Consider the following 20,025-nt stretch of genomic DNA (forward strand, 5'->3'; position numbering starts at 1 on the left):
GTCATCTCAGCTAGAGCTTCGGGAGAACTTGCTGCAGCTTCCACATCAGCGCTCGCTGCTTCGCCTGGTACTTTTATGTTACGGAGACGGCTTCTTTCCTTAAACCTCATGAACCAACCTCTGCTAGCTTCACACTTTCCTTCTGCAGCTTCCTGACCTTCCTCAGCCTTCAGAGAATTGAAGAAAATTGGGGCTTTGCTCTGGATGAGGCTTTGGCTTAAGGGAATGCTGTGGCTGGCCTGATCTCCTACCCAGGCCACTAAAGCTTTCTCCATATCGGCAGTAACGCTGTTTCACTTTCTTTCATTCCTGTGTTCGGCGCTTTTAATTTCCTTCAAGAACCTTTCCTTTGCATCCACAATTTGGCTAACTGGTGCAAGAGGCCTAGGATTTGGCCTGTCTCAGTTTTCAACACGCCTTCCTCAGTAAACTTAATCATTTCTAGCTTTTGATATAAAGTGAGAGCATGTGACTCCTTTCACTTGAACACACAGAGGCCATGGTAGGGTTATTAACTGGCTTAATTTCAATACTGTGTCTCAAAGAATAGGGAGGCCCAGGAGAGGGAGAGAGACGGAAATGGCCAGTCATTGGAGTGGTCAGAACACACACATTTACTGATTAAATTTGTCAACTTACAGGGTGTGGCTCTTGGCTCCCCAAAACAATAACAACAGTAACATCACAGATCAAAATAACAGATACAGTAATAATGAAAAAGCCTGAAATACTTCAAGAATTACCAAAATGCGATATAGAGACATGAAGTGAGCACACGCTTTTGTGGGAAAATGGCACTGATAGACTTGCTCGACGCAGGATTGCCACAAACCTTCAATTCGTAAAAACCCAGTATCTGCAAAGCGCGATAAAGTCAAACACAATAAAACAAAGCACAATGAAACGAGGTATGCCTACAGAGCACTATAAAAAAGTGACTGAACCCTGTCTAAGACAGAAAACTTTCGAGACTCGAAAAAACAAAGCAGTTCCTTCAACTTCTGGCTCTCACAGGTTTCACTGTATATTTTGCAAATATTTTCTTCCAGAGGCCAGATGATTTTTGATTGAGAATTCTGATTCCTCCCTTCTCTTGTTGCTATATCCCTTTCCTAATTCTAGCTAAATTTGAAAACATTTACAAGGTCTCCTAAATTTGGACTTTTCTCTTTACTCCCATCACAACCATCCTCGCTTAGGTCTTCATATCATACCTAGGTTTCTAATCACCTTTCCGTAGTTTCTCTAATTTCTTTTTCCTTGAAATTATCCCAAATAACACAATTTTATTGTTCAAAGACTTTCTATAACTTCTCATACCTTCATAAACAAAGTACATACTCAGCAGTCTTAAATTCAAGGTCCTCCACAGCTTGGTCTCAATTCTTCATTCTTGCTCAGCCTTTCCCAAACACTTTATTTCATCCGTATCTATCTATTCATCATCTTCTGAACCATGCCTACACATACAGATTCTGGCTGTGCTTCATGACTAGCTCAAGTCCTTCATTTAAGCTCAATGAGACTTGCCAATTCTTTGTGGTCCTTCTAAACTCATAGCTGATACTGTCGATATTGTTCATTGACAATTACATACATATTGAAACATGACCTACATTTTATTGGCATATTATATCACCTGGTAAATAGAAAGCATTCAAAAAATTTACAAATTTAAATCTTACAATGCAACTTCTTTTTAAGTATTTCTTCCTTGCCTGCCAAACCACAGTGTATAAATTTTCTGAGAGTGATGATAGAACTTTATAGACGCCCAATAAATATTTTTTGATTGAAATAATAACTGGTCTCCAACTAATTAAAAAAGTTTACTGGGTTTGGGAGAAGGCCAGCACGTCACCTTACGAGGCTACCTTTCCTAATTACCACGAACATAACGAAGTCTCTTACCTTTGTCGTATATCTGTTCCTTGTCTTTTGGAGAAAGAGAATCAACCTTTTGCTTTAGTTTTTCTGTTTCTATTTGTGTTTGTTTCTCATAATATTTGTCATCTGGTTTCATTGATAAAGTCAATTTATGTTGATTATTCTGCAACAACAGTAACAAAAAAACCCAAATTACAACAAGAATTTATTAAAGCTTTATATATTGAACCAGCCTCTGCCACTGTATTCTTGGTTCTGTAGTTCCATTTAGCCATTTTTGAAATAGTGATAATAATAAAACTCTCCTCAAAGGGTTGTTCTGCAGATTAAATTATATATGCCACATATGGTTACAGAACCATATCTGATACGTAACAAGTATAAAATTCAAATATGCTGTTATTATTACTACTAGTATTATCATTATCATGGTCACTATGTCTTCACCATAAAAGTATAAACATTCAACATCTTCTTTACACTTTGGCTGGAAAAAGAAACTGTACTTTTTAATACTATAAATCTTTGATTTTGGTTTAAATTTAATATAAAACAGAACAAAATAACTATTTTTATCTAGTCTTCATTAACTATTAACTTCTCAAAAGTTAGAACTTCCCCATTCAGAACTTTGTAAGTCTGAGGACAAAATAAATGTTGACCTAATACAACAAAAGATGTTAAGTGATTTAACATGCTTCTCTTATTTATTTCAGCAATTAAAACATACACAAAATGCTCATTTGTACAACTACCGAGAGGTGAATTAGAATATAACAGGAATTTTATGTAAAATAACTTATAATAACTTAGAGAAATTGCAGGTCAAATTATATCTCATGTCCAAAACAATGGAGTGAACTAAAATAAAAAACAAAAACAAAAAACCCTGCTGTCAAGTCGATTCGGACTCATAGCAACCCTATAGAACAGGGTAGAACTACCCCACAGGGCTTCCAACAAGGGGCTGGTGAATTCCAACTGTCCAACTTTTGATTAGCAGCCAAGCTCCTCATCACTGTGCCTACAGGGCTCCTGTATTAAAATAGTTACCCTTGACTAGAGACAATAGTCTGACCCACCACAGCACCACGCTTTTAAACATTCTGCCATTAATGAGTATATACCAGGGAACGTACAACCAAGTACAAACACCTAAATGTCTAGGAAAACAAACAAGCAAGCATCAAAAGAATTCTACTAACAAAAACAACCAGAATATCCACTGTTCTCATATTTTATATAATTCTTTGATTTAAAAAAGAGAACAAAAATATATGCAAACGTTCTGTTAGCTGCTAAGTACACACACACACAGACACAGGCACTTATATATAAAAATACACATATTCACATATGAAAAATCGACCTGCATTACAATCTGGAAAACAGAATGCTTTCAAGTTAATGTACGCATTTAAATTTTAATTAACAAGTGAGACATTATGTCACCTGCTCATTAGCAGAACAGCCTCACATAATGTAGATTACGTTCCAAGCGTTCCTTTCATTATTATACAATTCAACTTCAAAATTACAGACAAAAATTCTTCAATTTTCTTACCTTGAAATACTGTTTTACTTTTTCTTGCAAAAATATTGGATTTTCCTTAAGGCACTGCCTGAATTGAGCCATCTGATTTCCTAATTTCAAGAGTTCCACAGGGTCCCCGTCATGATTCCAGCAAGAAGCTATGTACTGGAACAAAGAATTTTAAATTCACAATGCATATTACATTACAAATGCTCTATGACCCCAGTAAATATCAGACTTTACGTTTTAGTAAGCTCTCAGTTTCCATATTTGCAAGTAGAGACAGAAGACTTTCTGTAACAAAAACTGAGTCATTATTTGGTTGGAAGAAGAGAAATTAAGTCCATTTTAACCCAATTATTTTCTAACAAAATGAAGAGTATAGATTTAAATTATTTTTAGAAAATGTAATCATTTCTAACAGATCACCAGTTATCATAAATTTCTACCCATTTTAAGTATTCTGTGTAAAACTACTTCACATAAAAGCATAAGCCACCATTAGAAAGCCAATAAGCTAACAAAGACAATACCTTATAAAATGACAAGCCATATATTATAAAAAAACTCGAGTAAATTTACATCAGATCTGAAATTATATAACTTTCTGAAAATACACTTAAAGTTCAAATGAAAGGTGCTATCAATATCAATCTATTTCAGTGCTGTCAAGAACCACTATTATAAAAGTCAAAAAAAAAAAAAAGAGGAAGCAGTTGAGAAATCGCATACTGAAGTCAGCGTAAGTCCAAAGCTGGTAGACTGATGTTTCATTTGTATTTCAGTTTTATGAAGTAAAGCTTCAATTTGATCATCTTCAAATCCTTTTCTACAGAACAAAATTAACAGAGAGGTTGAAAACAACAAATGGTTTAGAAACACAAGGTAGCAGATACAATAGTTAAAACAACCGAAGATGAAGTTATATGTTTTATTACATACAGAAAAGGTTACAAAAGTGAGAAGGATCATGCCCCTTGCCATAAAATATTCATGAATTTAGAATGAAAGCAAATCATACTTACTCGATGACTTCATCAATTGTTCTATCGACAATGTTTCTGACTGTCTCAATATCTCCCTCTGCAATGCCCTGTAGGCCTACACTGAAGTAGGCCTCCCTTGTATATCCATTATACCTAGAATCCAAAAACAGAGATGACGCATACAGTTTTCACCATTCCTTTATAATACACTTAAAGATCAAATACTCTACAGAATAGAAGTCATTAGATCTCTAAACTTCCAAATCTTCCACTAAAAAAATAAAGCAGTATTCTCAGATATTCACTTCTCAAGTACAATTGGTCACGTTTAGATTATGTCTTTTATTATTCCTAAAAATCAATATAAACCTTAGAATTATGGCAAACTAAATCTAGAAAATGAATTGTTGAGTTTTACAGAATCTTAAGATTTCAAAGAATACTTAACTTCCTGACTTTTAAAACAGGCATAGAATATTCCGAGACCTTAGAAAAGCTATCTTGCTTTTTTTTTTTTTTTTGCCAAATGTCCCTTTGGGGACTACATAAATAACTTCTCCCGGAGCCCCGATCTAACCCGGAGATCTGTGTCCTAGGGGAGGACACGTGGTCCTGTGCACTGAAGGATGCTCAAGCAGCATCCCTGGCCTCTCTACCCAGGATGCCAGGAGCACCCCTCCTCCTGTTGTGACAAGCAGAAATCTCTGTGAACATTAACAAACATACCCTGGAGGGCAAAATCACACCTCCTTGAGAACTACTGGTCTAATCTAGTAATAAAACTTACCCAACATCAGGCGAGAAGCCTGTGCCCAGTCCAGATTCAATTAAGGCTTTGTAAAAGGGAGAATTGGGTCCACCAACCAAGAGTGAAGACAGAAGATTTAATGTGAAGGCTTCAAATGTATCAATGATTCTTCATTTAAAGGGGAATGGGGAACAGGGAGGACAAAAAAAAGAAAACAAAAACAAGAAAGAAAAATTGTTGTCGACCCTGATAAAGTTTTTTAGATCACCATTAAGTTAACACTTTTACCTCCAATGAAGTTGAAGTTCTACTACGACCTTGCATTTGAACCTCCACTGTAATAACTGAATAGGTGAAACAGAATAATTATTCTTTTAACTTACAAAGTATTTATATACTATGATTTTTTTTTTCTTTTTGGCACCAAACCATAGAATTGATTTAACTGGGTATCTGATGCTAATCACACGGCAGTTTGCCAAGCACTTTCACACAAATTATTCCAATATATCTACAATTCTAACATCGAGGCTGTAAAGTAGACCAGAAACGGGAATGAGACAAAGGGAGTGCTCAAGGCTGTCTAACCACTAAGTGGCAGGCAGACCACCCAGTGCATGCAGCCCAGGTAACATCCTTCCTTTCCTAAATATCCTTTCTTAATCTAGTGTCCATGAAATCTCTCAAGTTACAAAGTTTTGGCATGTCTTGTATTTTTCTGAGGCAAATGTTCACAGTATTCTTCTTGTGCTCAAAGGGACTGGTGAGTCCCAAGACGTTAATACATGCTGTTTTAGGCCAGCCTTTCCTCTGCAGGCAATGAAAGCTTCAAAATACAAGAGGGAAGTAAATTATTTTTCTTCTGGACAGCTACCAAGAGTGACTTTCTCCCAAAGCCATCTCAGATGTGGGTAAAACCTTTCCCGACATTTTGCTCTCTAGTCTGAAAACCTGCTCAACTCCTAAATCCTACTGTGCATTTATACTTGATAGCAGAACTCACCGCCTACCTGGCTACCTACTGTTTACTACCTGTTGTAAGCTGAGACAATCCACACTCACCCTGGTAAGAGGAAGCTGACACTGACAGTCGTCTGTTTAGAGGAATCTGCAGCAAGTGGATCAGGGCCGCATGTTATTTGGTATTCCCTCTGTAAAATGATACGATGCTTTAAATAAGCACAGAGTCTAAACAGTTTTAAACAAACACAGCCTGTGTGATTATAGGACTTGTCCAAAAGATGCTTTTCACTGAATGAACTTTCTTTTTAAACAAATAACCATCCTTTAGGTTTGAAAAGTTCTTAAATACATTGTACAACACAAAAAAATTTTTTAAATCATATTAATACACAGTTCAAATCTCAATATGTTTAATAAGTATAATTTAAAAAACTGATTTTTCTAGGGACCTACAGGCTTATCCCAAGGCTTCTGAGCTGGCACTGTGGTGCTTGGTTCAATTTTCTGAAATTTACTCAGAGCTTCTTCGTCAATTTGTTTCAGGTGCTTTTCTAACTGAAAATTACCATAAGTGAAGAACCTAAAATTTTGAGAAGATAGTTTATTTTAGTTAAAAGATTAGAAACAAATAGTGAAGGCTTTTTGCATGACAGGGAGAATGTACAACACACAGCAGCTGGGAACAAGCCAGTTTCCACGATGCAGTGAACTTTATATATGGGAATACTTTTTGTTTCACTTATTTAACTACAAATATCGAAGAGGCTTTTTTTTTTTTAAAGTAAAATAAGTTGATTGTAAAAACAAAATACAATTTGTGCTGAAGGAATTAATTAAACGTAAAAAACCAAAACCCACTGCCGTCGAGTTGATTCCTACTCATAGCAACCCTATAGGACAGAGTAGAACTGCCCCGTAGAGTTTCCAAGGAGCACCTGGCGGATTCGAACTGCCGACCTCTTGGTTAGCAGCTGTAGCACTTAGCCACTACACCACCAGGGTTTCCAATTAAATGTAAAGGTGGCAAAAACTGATCTTTTATTTCAATCTACTATAAAGGTATTACAAATACCAAGTAAGTTATTTGTTAAAATAGTTTATGACCCTAGTAATAGCAATACAATAAATCCACCTAAGACTAACAACCAAAATAATGAATTTCATAAAATTCAATTTCAGGTTATAAATTTCAGATTATAAATGCTATTAAGGTAACGTTTATTCAACTGCGGAGGTTTATAATGTGAGTTGATCTCTTCCTTTAAATGTTGTCTGAGCTATATTAAGATTTTGGGAACTAGTGTCAAAAAAAAAGGGGGAGCCCTGGTAGCACAAAGACTAAGTGCTCGGCTGCTAACCAAAAGGTTCGTGGTTTGATTCACAGGAGAAAAGTTCTGGTGATCTGCTTCTATAAAGATTACAGCCTAGAACACCAACAATAACCCAAAAAATGAGTGTATGATCACATACGTAGGTGTACAGGCATATATCTGTGTGGGCAGATACTGACATGTGCGCACAGATAGAAGTATCTACAGCGAACCTGCAGAACAGAGTAGAACTGCTCCTTAGGGTTTCCAAGGAGCGGCTGGAGGATTTGAACTGTCAACCTCCTGTTTAGCAGCTGAACCCGCACCACCAGGGCTCCATATGTATGTGTACGTACAGATGTGTACACACACATATATTCATAGAAGATATAGTTACGGAAACTTCTCAGACATAACCAAACCCTGCGAGATTGGTTTTCTGGGTTTGAAGGCTTAGGACCTTCGTCTCATGAGACAACTCAGTCCCCTGGCATAATATAGTTCACGATGTTCATGTTCTGCATCCTAGGGAGGTGAGTAGCGTCTGGGGTCTTTAAAGCTTTCAAGCAACCATCTAAGACACAACTATTGGTTTCTACCTGTCAGGAGCAAAAGAGAAAGAAGGAATTCAAAGTCTCAGAGAAGAAACAAGTCTACAGGGCTGACAGCCTACACAAGAAATGGCCTCGACCAGCCTGAGACCAGAAGAACTAGACGGTATCCAGCCATCACTACTTCTGAACAGGGCCACAACAGATGGACCTTCATAGAAACAGGACAAAAATGCAGTGTTTAAACAGTCCAGACTTACTGAACTGTTGAGACTAGAGGACTCCTTAAGATTATCACCCTGAGATATTCTTTAAACCTTGAACCGACACTATCCCCTGTGGTCACCTTTTAGCGAAATAACAGACTGACACACAAAATAAAGGACATTAGCCATAAGTACAGTGCTTCATTAAAAAAACATCTATATGAGACCAAAATGTCAACAATTACTCTGAAGCAAAGATGAGAAGATAAGAAAACAGGAAAACCAGAGCACTGGAAATGGAACAACCAGAACGCAATTAAAGTTGATGCATTATGAAAAATGTAACTAATGTCACTGAACAATCTGTATAGGAATCGTCAAATGGGAACCTAATTTGCTGTGTACACTTTCACTGAAAACACAATAAAATATTATTTTAAAAAAAAGCTTACAGCCTAGAAAACTCTACGGGGCAGTTCCACTCTGTCGCACGGGGTTGCTATGAGTCAAAAATCAGTACCCAACAAGTGTCTTAAAGATCTTTCTAAATTTTTATACCCAAAGGCTTAGAAACAATGATAATCCAGTAGTAATTAGCACCCCTAGTATCCAGATACTGGTCTCTAAAGGCCATTCCCAACTAACAGTCACAGAACTCCTTGGTGAAACAATTAACTGAGAATGTGGAGCAGGGAATGTATAAGATGAGCGTGGGACGTGTGTCAGAAATCAAGTTACTGAAGACCAATGAGACTCTGGCAAAAAGACACATGATGACCTTTAACTCCCACTAGCCACAGCTGGGATAATTAGAGCATAAAAATATACATAAACGATCCCATTTGATGACAAAAGTTCAAATATATTTAAATACAAAAAAAAAAATTCTATGAGGTCATAACACTAAAAAACAATACAAACCAAAGAGGGCTAAAAACAAGAGCCTCTTTTGTCATTATTGGAGGTAGCTATTAATACCACCTCTCCCAAAGCTGGATATTAAAGGGAAAGAAGCATCCTTCCTGCCCTTCCCCTAAGAACAGCACTTCAGGGAACCCACAGCCCCAGCTGATGATGGAAAACTCTTCTTCACAGAAGCCCGGCTAATGTATGTAAAGAAATTATAGGATTATAAAACTTTGCAAACACTCATAAAATAACTGACTCAGGCAACAACCATCAATGAATACTAAAACCATTAACTGGTTAATAAGGAACTCAATATTCTGAGTGCTAAAATCGCAACCCACAAAATTTCCTGAGATACAGGAAGAAACGCAGAAGTTTACAGTGAAGTGATCAATTTTATCATCCCCCTCTGTAGATGAACAGATATTATATGAAACCTGATGTGATGTAAAATGTAATACATAGCATCACCTACAAAATATTCTTCTAAAAAAATGCTTAACTTGACTCTAACCAAGTCTTTAGATCTAACTTTCAGTTCTCAGGAAATAAAGGCATAAATCAACCAATACCACAAAACAATCAGATAAAGCCAGAAGGTGAGAAATTCCAAATGACACTTGGACTGATTTCTTCAACAAGTCAATGACGAAAAGGAAGAGGGTCGCTGTCCTACGTTAAAAGATAAGTCAGCTGAATTATGGTGTTGGTGAAGAATCCTGAATATACCATGGGCTGCCAGGAGAACAAAAAAGTCTGTCTTGGAAAAAGTACAGCCAGAGAACTCCTTAGGAGCGAGGATGGTGACACGTTGTCTCATGTACTTCAGACATGTTATCAGGAGGGACCAGTCCCTAGAGGAGGGCAACATGCTTGGTAAGGCAGAGGGTCTGCAAAAGAGAGGAAGACCCTCAGTGAGATGGACTGACACAGTGGCTGCAACAATGGGCTCTAACAGCAACAATTATGAGTATGGCACAGGATGAAGGTATATTTCATTCTGTTGTACACATGGTTGCTATGAATCGGAACTGACTCAACAGCATCTAATAACAACGACAAACTGGGTGGTGCAAATGGTTGATGTGCTTGGCTTGAAAGGTTGGAGGTTTGAGTCTATACATGGGTGCCTTGGAAGAAGGGCCTGGTGATCTACTTCTGAAAAACCAGCTATTGAAAGCACCTGGAGACACAGTTCTACTCTGACACACGAGAGGTCACCATGAATTGAAACGGGCTTGTTGACAACTGGTTAAGAGACGGTAACTAAATGGGACTTATTTAGATCAGTCAAAAATTTTGGGGACAACTGTGAAAATCTGAATGTAAGAATCAGGCAATTTTAAAAAATTTTTCTTTTAAATAGTATTATGTTATGTAAGGAAATATCTTTATGTTTTAGGGTTACATATTCAGGTATTTAAGAGTAAACTATCACGTCTGTAATTTACTTCAAAATACTTCAGCAAAGAAAATAATCTGATTATTTTATCTATGAGGTTCATTATTTTATTCTATCTACTTTTCTGGATGTTTGAAAGTTTCCATAATTAAAATTTTCAATTTTTTTCAATTAATCTCAAAAATATTTTATATTAATGTCTGATTTACTATTGCATTTAGTGTTATACATGAAACTAGAAATTTATCAAAAATAAGGTTTAATAACTGTAACCAGCATTTATGGAGTATTTCTATGAGCCAAGTACAGTGCTAACTACTTTACGCGTATTATCTGCATTAGTTCTGGGAAGCAGGTGCCATCATGAGCATCCCCATTACACACACATAGTAAGGCTGAGACATGGAGAGGGTAATGCTCACTAAGATAAAGGCCAGTGGACCCGAGACTCAATACACAACCAGGCAGTACAGAACCACTGCACTGTGCTAAGATTGGTCATTACACATTTCTTAAAGTGAATGTCCATATAAACTAGACAGGTAATCTACTAAGCAAAGAATTTTATCTAAAACTACTTATTTCTCAAGCAAACATCTCTTTGTTAAATGTGAGCGAAATAGCATCATTTAATATAAGATAATGCAAGCAAGCAAATCAACAATCCACCATTAGACTTTAAAAGTGAAGTGTTACCTAGCATTACTTGGATGATAATGAGTAGCATGAAATTGTTTAAGTTGTTCCCATGTAAGATCTGGGATGCATAATGGATCACCGCCAGAGATCACTGAGTAAGTGTGGTCAGGAAGAAGTCTATTTTGAAGGTGCTGTGAGAATATCCTCTCGTTATCTGTCTTCAAAAAAAACGAACAAAAAATATATAGAGAGAAATACACACATTATTACATTACAATAGAGCAATCAACCACATTCTGGGAGCATGTAACTGTAACATCTGGCAAATAAAACTGTTCTAACAGTAAACCCGGACATTCATGCAGATATAGACTAAAGTAAGCATTGAACTCATTAACAATCTGGGCACAGGAGCCAAAGGCTAGCTCTCTCTGGGGAGAACGGAAAATTTTCTTTTCAATATGCACCGGGTAGTCAATAATCGCACAACTGAAGGCAAAGAGAAGGCCATGATGGAATTAAAAAGGATGCACTAGGATTCATTTTTGCCCACTAGCTGTATGGGCCCCCATGTGTCTGTCAGTTTGTCATACTGTGGGGGCTTGTGTGTTGCTGTGATGCTGGAAGCTATGCCACCAATATTCAGATACCAGCAGGGTCACCCATGGAGGCCAGGTTTCAACTGAGCTTCCAGAGTAAGACAGACTAGGAAGAAGAACACGGCAGTCTACTTCCGAAAAGCATTAGCCAGTGAAAACCTTATGAACAGCAGCAGAATATTGACTGATACAGTGCCAGAAGATGAGCCCCCCAGCTTGGAAGGCACTCAAAGGATGACTGGGGAAGAGATGCCTCCTCAAAGTAGAGTCAACCTTAATGATGTGGATGGAGTAAAGCTTTCGGGACCTTCATTCGCTGATGTGGCATGACTCAAAATGAAAAGAAACAGCTGCAAACATCCATTAATAATTGGAACCTGGAATGTACGAAGTATGAATCCAGGAAAATTAGAAACCATCAAAAATGAAATGGAACACATAAACATTGATATTCTACGCATTAATGAACTGAAATGGACTGCTACTGGCCATTCTGAATCAGATAATCATATAGTCTACTATTCTGGCAATGAGAATTTGAATAGGAATGGTGTTGCATTCATTGTCAAAAAGAACATTTCAAGATCTATCCTGAAGTATAACACTGTCAGTGATAGGATAATATCCATAAGCCTACAAGGAAGACCAGTTAATACGACTGTTATTCAAATTTACACACCAACCACTAGAGCCAAAGACGAAGAAACAGGAGATTTTTATCAGCTGCTGCAGTCTGAAATTGATCGAACATGCAATCAAGATGCATTGATAATTACTGGCGATTGGAACGCGAAAGTTGGAAATGAAGAAGGATCAGTAGTTGGAAAAAATGGCCTTGGTGATAGAAACAATGCCGGAGATCGAATGATAGAATTTTGCAAGACCAACGACTTCTTCATTGTAAATACCTTCTTTCACCAACATAAACGGCGACTATACACATGGCCCTTGACAGATGGAACACACAGAAATCAAAATGACTGCATCTGTAGAAAGAAACAATGGAAAAGCTCAATATCATCAGTCAGAACAAGGCCGGGGCTGACTGTGGAACAGACAATCAATTACTCGTATGCAAGTTCAAGCTGAAATTGAACAAAATCAGAGCAAGTCCATGACAGCCAAAATATGACCTTGAGTGTACCCCACCTGAATTTAGAGACCGCCTGAAGAACAGACGTGATGAACTGAACACCACTGACCAAAGACCAGACGAGTTGTGGAAGGATATCATACATGAAAAAAGCAAGAGGTCACTGAAAAGACATGAAAGAAAGAAAAGACCAAGATGGATGTCAGAGGAGACTCTGAAACTTGCTCTCGAATGTCAGCAGCTAAAGCAAAAGGAAGAACTGACGAAGTAAAAGAACTGAACAGAAGATTTCACAGGGCAGCTCGAGAAGACAAAGTATTATAACGACACGTGTGTGCAAAGAGCTGGAGATGGAAAACCAAAAGGGAAGAACACGCGCGGCGTTTCTCATGCTGAAAGAATTGAAGAAAAAAATCAAGGCTCAAGTTGCAATAGTGAAGGGTTCTACGGGGAAAACATTAAACAACGCAGGAAGCATCAAAAGAAGATGGAAGGAATACACAGAGTTACTATACCAAAAAGAATTAGTCGATGTTCAACCATTTTAAGAGGCAGCATATGATCAGGAACCAATTGTACTAAAGGAAGAAGTCCAAGCTGCTCTGAAGGCACTGGCGAAAAACAAGGCTCCAGAAATTGATGGAATATCAATTGAGATGTTTCAACAAACAGATGCAGTGCTGGAGGTGGTCACTCATCTATGCCAAGAAATATGGAAGACAGCTTCCTGGCCAACTGACTGGAAAAAAAAAAAAAAAAATTTTTTTTTGAAGAGATCCATATTTATCCCTATTCCCAAGAAAGGTGATCCAACCGAGTATGGAAATTATAGAAAAGTATCATTAATATCACACGCAAGCAAAATTTTGCTGAAGATCATTCAAAAATGGCTGCAGCAGTATACCCACAGGGAACTTCCAGAAATTCAGGCTGGTTTCAGAAGAGGACATGGAACCAGGGATATCACTGCTGATGTCAGATGGATCCTGGCTGAAAGCAGAGAATACCAGATGGATGTTTACCTGTGTTTTATTGACTATGCAAAGGCATTCAACTGTGTGGATCATAACAAACTATGGATAACACTGCAAAGAATGGGAATTCCAGAACACTTAATTGTGCTCATGAGGAAACTTTACATACATCAAGAGGCAGTTGCTTGGGCCAAAGAAGGGGATACTGATTGGTTTAAAGTCTGGAAAGGTGTATGTCAGGGTTGTATACTTTCATCATACCTATTCAACCTGTATGCTGAGCAAATAATCTGAGAAAGTGGACTATATGAAGAAGAACGGGGCATCAGGATTGGAGCAAGACCCATTAACAGCCTGCATTATACAGATGACACAACCTTGCCAAACGTGAAAAGGGTTTGAAGCACTTACTAATGAAGATCAAAGACCACAGCCTTCAGTATGGATTGCACCTCAACATAAAGAAAACAAAAGTCCTCACAACTGGACCAATGAGCAACATCATGATAAATAGAGAAAAGACTTAAGTTGTCAAGGATTTCATTTTACTTGGATCCACAATCAACAGCCATGGAAGCTGCAGTCAAGAAATCAAAAGATGCACTGCATTGGGCAAATCTGCTGCAAAGGACCTCTTCAAAGTGTTGAAGAGCAAAGATGTGACCATGAAGACTAAGGTGCACCCGACCCAAGTCATGGTATTTTCAATCACATCATACGCATGTGAAAGCTGGACAATGAATAAGGAAGACCAAAGAAGAACTGATGCCTTTGAAATGTGGTGTTGGCGAAGAATATTGACTATACCATGGACTGCCAAAAAAGAATGAACAAATCTGTCTTAGAAGAAGTACAACCGGAATGCTCCTTAGACGATGGTGAGACTGCGTCTTACATAGTTTGGACATGTTGTCAGGAGGGATCAGTCCCTGGAGAAGGACGTCATCCTTGGCAAAGTACAGGGTCAGCGGGAAAGAGGAAGACCCTCAACGAGGTGGACTGACACAGTGGCTGCAACAAGGAGCTCAAGCATAACAACAACTGTTAAGGATGGTGCAGGACCAGGCAGTGTTTTGTTCTGTTGCGCATAGGCTCGCTATGAGTCGGAATCGACTCGACGGCACCTAACAACAACAACTTTATGGGAGATGAAGATTCCACGGGATTTCAGAGGATTTCAAAGGTAGTTACTGTAACTTGAGTTTCAAGAAGGGGTCTCGAAAGAAATGATACCCAAGTTGAGTATTAAAAAATTAACAAAGTTTGTTAGGTAAAAAGAGGTCACAAGCAAGAAATCAGGAAACAGCATGGTAAATACAACCAAAGCCCTTCAGAAAACCAGCACATATTGGGGGTGGGTCTTGAAAATCACGGTGGGAAATGCTGATGAAGGTCTAGGACAGCAGTTCTCCATTTTGGCCTCAGGACCCCTTTACACATCTAAAAATTAATGAGGTCACCACAGAGCTTTTGATTACATACATATTTTTTTTCTATTATGTAGATTTATAAGTATACAATTTTCCTGTATCAGAAATGCAGGTTTATAGGTACAGAAAATATGCATTTTCTGTATTAGAAATTAAAGCTGAGACACTTTAAAACTAGTTACTTATTCATTAACTTACAGCCTATCATTACTTATTAACAAATATTCTTCATAAGTGAAATAAAAAAATTACTGAGAAGAGCAGCCCTGTTTTACATTTCCGCAAATCTCTTTAGTGTCCGGCTTAATAAGACAGCTGGGTTCTCCTGTCTGCTTCTGTACTGATTATGCTGTGTCATCACACATCACGCAGCTTGTGGGAAACGCCACTGTATTCTTGGGCAAGAAGGAGAGTGCAACAGACAGTGAAGTCTTCATATTATTGTGAAAATATTTTTTACCTCACAGACCTCCTGCGGATTATATACCAGGGGTTCCCAGACCCCAGTGTAGAAGACAAGGTTCCAGAAAGAACAGGAGCCTGGCCACTCTATCATCCTATGGTTTCTGCACACAGCACTGCCCCTCCAGCTAATTCAAAAAGTTACATAAGAACATTACATATTAGAATGTCGACTATCTTCCATACCTATTTGTATTTCCTATTTTTACACAGCTAAGATCACAATTTTAACACAATATAAAAAAGGAAAAAAACTTACAAACGCGCCCTTCATTTCATTAAAGACAACTCCTTTAAAGATCAAGGGTGTTTGGGGGTCACTCGGATTCTCATGCTCTAGTCTCCATCCTTCCTGCCTAAATAATGATGAATAATTGTAAGATGATAAAGATGCCAAGACTTCAAGGCTAAATCAATTCATGAATCATTACATACCAGAAATCCAGTTCCCGTAAGCAAGGAAAAAAGGCCGCGTCCAAATATACTGAGAGGAGATTCTGAAAATCCTTGGGATTTTGTGTGGAAAATGGATACAGCGTATAATCGCTAGCTGGGTACAAACGAGAAGAAGGTTTTACAATACAAAAGATTGCTACTAAAGCTACTTGCTTTCAAGCCTAATTCCACCATAAAAATAAGGCCTAAATATCAAAGGAACAAACGACACCAGCTCCGTGCTCTGACCCACGACCTTGCCACTAGCACTGCTTTGCTCACCCTCGAGTCAATTTTTCCAGGTCCCACACAGGGCCTGGCACAGAACGAGCACTCAGGGCTAATTCTCCCATTACGCATTTACAGTTTAAGGTCCTCCAGGGACATTATACGCTGAAAAAGATAACCTCATTCTATAAGGGAATTGAGTTAATCTGCTCTTTTCATTTCACTCTTGGAAGGATACTTTGCCCTAGCAGCGCTGCTCTGTCCACACCAGCACTATTTACTATTTTCACAGACAGTAATGTACAACCCAGACAACAGTTACATCATCAAGATGACTAACAATGTTACAGACACCTAATTCTTAGGAACATTTCCAGAAGAAATCTGTTTCGAACTTTTCCAGAGAAAACTAGCATTCCATTTCCTAAAAACCTCAGTTTTGATGATCGGACCGCTTTGTGGCTTTCCTAAAAGATTAAATTTCTAACATCTTCCATCTAGGCAGATGGGTAATTTACTCTAGGTGGCGCTCACATGGCGCTAACTACCCTATTTATTCTTAGAAACTAAATGATTTCGGGTCAGGACATCAGTCTCACCTGTGAAGGCATTCATGAACGTTGACAATGACCTATTTAACATTTTGAAGAAAGGATCTCTACACGGATACTTCTGAGAACCACAGAGAGCTGTGTGCTCAAGGATGTGTGGAACACCGGTACTGTCCATCGGAGTAGTACGAAACTGTACGCTAAGACAAAGAGAAAAGAGAATAAACAAATGAGAAAACACTAAGCTTGACACTAATACAGCTTTTAAACACCTAATGACCTCAGATTATCAGAATTAGTCATTTTAATATCACAAATTTTCAACAAAATGTCCTCTAACTATAATGTATAAGATCATTGCTTCAGACTATAAAATATTAATGTATATAGCTGAGAATATAAATTCATGTAATCTTTTCCTTATATTTTTGGAATACTCTGTCAACGAAAATAAACTATTACTGAGATTTAACATTAAACTACTTAATGTATGGTAGGCATGTTAAATAGAAACACTTCTAGAACACGTTCTTAGAATGCACCATGTACCTAAACAAGTTATTGTTGTCTTCTCTTGCCAGGTGTAAGTATCTTGCACCTGTGTTGTCATGACTGAGCTTCACTGCGGTCAGGAACAGTTCAGGAATAGGTGTTACCTGGATTAAGACAAATACGGTTATTTTAAATAAACTGAGATGATTGGTCCGTTCGCCTTAGACAATATGTGAACCCAGCATTTCAGGGGGGCTGGAAGGGACAACAGAAATCATTTGTCCAAATCGCTTACCTTACAGATGAGGAAATTAAGGCCTAAAGCTGATAATACTGCATACGTTCTTGGTTTTTTTTTTTTTTTTGAGTACTATTTTGCTAAACATGTTTATTACATTTCATATATTTCCCTGTGTGGTAGGTATTCTCATCCTCATTTAGAGATGGAAAAACTGAGGCTTAGAGAAATGAAGTCATTTGCCCGAGGTCACAGAGAGCCAGAATTCAAGCCATGGTCTGTCTGTGCCCTTTCCATTACACTATACTGCCTCCTGATGATAATGATTCTCACTTTTTGGATGTCTGCCCTGTGGCTTCTGCTTCTACATATTTCATCCCATTTTGTGTTCAGAACAACCCTGTAAGAAAGGTAAATGCTGGAATGAGCCTTAGCCTGGGACAGTTGATGGACGCTCCCAGGAGCAAACCTTGGCTTCATCTAGTTGATCCTAAGCTCTCAGGGTGAGCCGGAGGGGCCACAGGGTACAAACATTCCCAATGAAAATGAAGGAATCCTCATTTCCAGGTGTGGTCAGCTCTCACTTTATGTAAACCACTATTCAAGATTCTATGTTCTTTCGTAGAATCCAAGCATGTCAGCGGGCCATCTTTCATTCAGTCACAATATCATATCCCTGTGATAATCATACCCACTCATTATCCCCATTTTTCAGATGTGGTGAAAGTAACTTGTTGACCATAAGCTACTGGTAGAACTGAGATTAGAACTCAGGTCTTCTGAGCCTAGTACAGGACCACTGCCACACAAACGAGGTAACAGAAGTGGTCTGTCAAGTAATAATGCTTGCACGGCTTATAACTATTTATGTATCAAAGTTTACTGAGTTTTGTAAGAAATGATCAATTATTTAAAATTATAATAGATACACTAAAGTATGTCCCTAATAACAGCTTTCAAGTACTCATTTCTCAAACAAGAATCATGGGCTTATCATAAAATACATTTTCACAAAGGAAAAGAATCCACTCTGAATAAGGTCCGTATTACCCCTAACTTGTATTAGAAATCCAAACTTCTTTGCATGGCCTTCAGAGAGTTTATAAATGCTCTGACCTCACTGTCAGGAACCCCATGATTCAGTCAAACCAAATGACTCACCATCCCGGGACCCAGTCTTGAACTTCCTACATCACTGCTTACTCATGGTGTGCTCCCTGCTAGAGTACCCACCAATAATCTTGCTGTCTCTTCTTAAATGCCACTTTCTCCATGAACTTTTCCCTATTTCATTCCCTGAAGCAACACACTCTCCTTCTTCTGTCTTCTTTTGCACTGTGCACGTCTGCTATGACATTAGTCACCCTATCCCTTGTATTATAGTGCAGATGCGTCCTTTCAGATTATAAGCTGTTTGTCATTTATATTTCTTGTGGTATCAAGCACAGCATAAAACCAACAGTCAGTCAAATATCTTAAGTGCTTCTTTTTCAATTGTTAAATAAAAGCAATGTGACAGTTTATGCAAAACCAACAGCAACAACAATAAAAAAAAAACAACACAAAACAAGCAAACAAAAATAAGAACCAATAAAATCTATCATAGCATAAATCTAAGTCAATACAGGTCCACGATCCCTTATCTGTAATTTTGAAACACAATGACTCCGAGCATAAATTTGTAGCAAACTTTTTTGGGAGCAAAACCTAACGAGAACTGATGTGAGGCATTTAGAGTTTTTATTTATCACACTCTGTGTGAACAGGTGTATGCTTGGCTATAGAAGTATTAATGTGTTTGATTACGAAAGGCTTATTTCAGACCCACTGGGAACATTATTTCCTAAAATCTGAAAAATTCTGATTACCAAACATGTCAGGCCCCAAGAGGTTCAGGTATAGGACTCATAGCAACTCTACAAGACAGAGTAGAACTGCCCCACAGGGTTTCCAAGGAGTGGCTGGTGGATTCAAACTGCTAACCTTTTGGTTAGCAGTCAAACACTTAACCACTGTACCACCAGGGCCTTGTACTGACTTAAGAATCAGGAAATCATTTAATTTGCAAACTCTATTTAGTTGAGTACCTACTATGAAGCAGGAAGTATGCACGGTTCTTGGGACACAAAGATGAAAAAACCAGTCTCTGCTCTGAAGGAACACACATGCCAGCAGAAGTTGCTTCTGTTATGATGTCAACATATAAACAACATATCAAGATGTGCCCGTACCTGGTTTACAGTGAATCCGTGGATTTTTTCTCCTACTTTATACTGCAGAGCCCTCTCACAAGCTTTACTACTCATCCACCTCCACACTTTATGGTTTGCACAGCTGTATTTAAGACAAGTAATCAAAATTAGATGATTTGTGAGAAAACTGTTTAGG

General features: G+C 38.1%; 1 protein-coding gene across 4 annotated transcripts in view; it reads right to left on the bottom strand.

Annotated features, from left to right (window-relative positions):
* Nucleotides 1–20,025, bottom strand: part of PITRM1 (pitrilysin metallopeptidase 1) — a 59,037-nt gene that overhangs the window by 32,904 nt on the left and 6,108 nt on the right. For all 4 annotated transcript variants that reach the window (XM_010590608.3, XM_023548748.2, XM_023548749.2 and 1 more), the window contains exons 2-14: nucleotides 19,869–19,971; nucleotides 17,457–17,563; nucleotides 16,956–17,107; nucleotides 16,129–16,243; nucleotides 15,953–16,049; nucleotides 11,193–11,353; nucleotides 6,572–6,698; nucleotides 6,218–6,306; nucleotides 5,195–5,323; nucleotides 4,447–4,560; nucleotides 4,154–4,250; nucleotides 3,452–3,586; nucleotides 1,912–2,050 (exon numbers count right to left, since the gene is read on the bottom strand). In XM_010590608.3, coding sequence (XP_010588910.1) covers nucleotides 1,912–2,050; nucleotides 3,452–3,586; nucleotides 4,154–4,250; nucleotides 4,447–4,560; nucleotides 5,195–5,323; nucleotides 6,218–6,306; nucleotides 6,572–6,698; nucleotides 11,193–11,353; nucleotides 15,953–16,049; nucleotides 16,129–16,243; nucleotides 16,956–17,107; nucleotides 17,457–17,563; nucleotides 19,869–19,971 — 1,565 coding nt within the window. The remainder of the gene's footprint in view (nucleotides 1–1,911; nucleotides 2,051–3,451; nucleotides 3,587–4,153; nucleotides 4,251–4,446; nucleotides 4,561–5,194; nucleotides 5,324–6,217; nucleotides 6,307–6,571; nucleotides 6,699–11,192; nucleotides 11,354–15,952; nucleotides 16,050–16,128; nucleotides 16,244–16,955; nucleotides 17,108–17,456; nucleotides 17,564–19,868; nucleotides 19,972–20,025) is intronic.

This window comes from Loxodonta africana, chromosome 4 (genome assembly GCF_030014295.1).
Source record: "Loxodonta africana isolate mLoxAfr1 chromosome 4, mLoxAfr1.hap2, whole genome shotgun sequence".
Taxonomy (NCBI): Eukaryota; Metazoa; Chordata; class Mammalia; order Proboscidea; family Elephantidae; genus Loxodonta; species Loxodonta africana.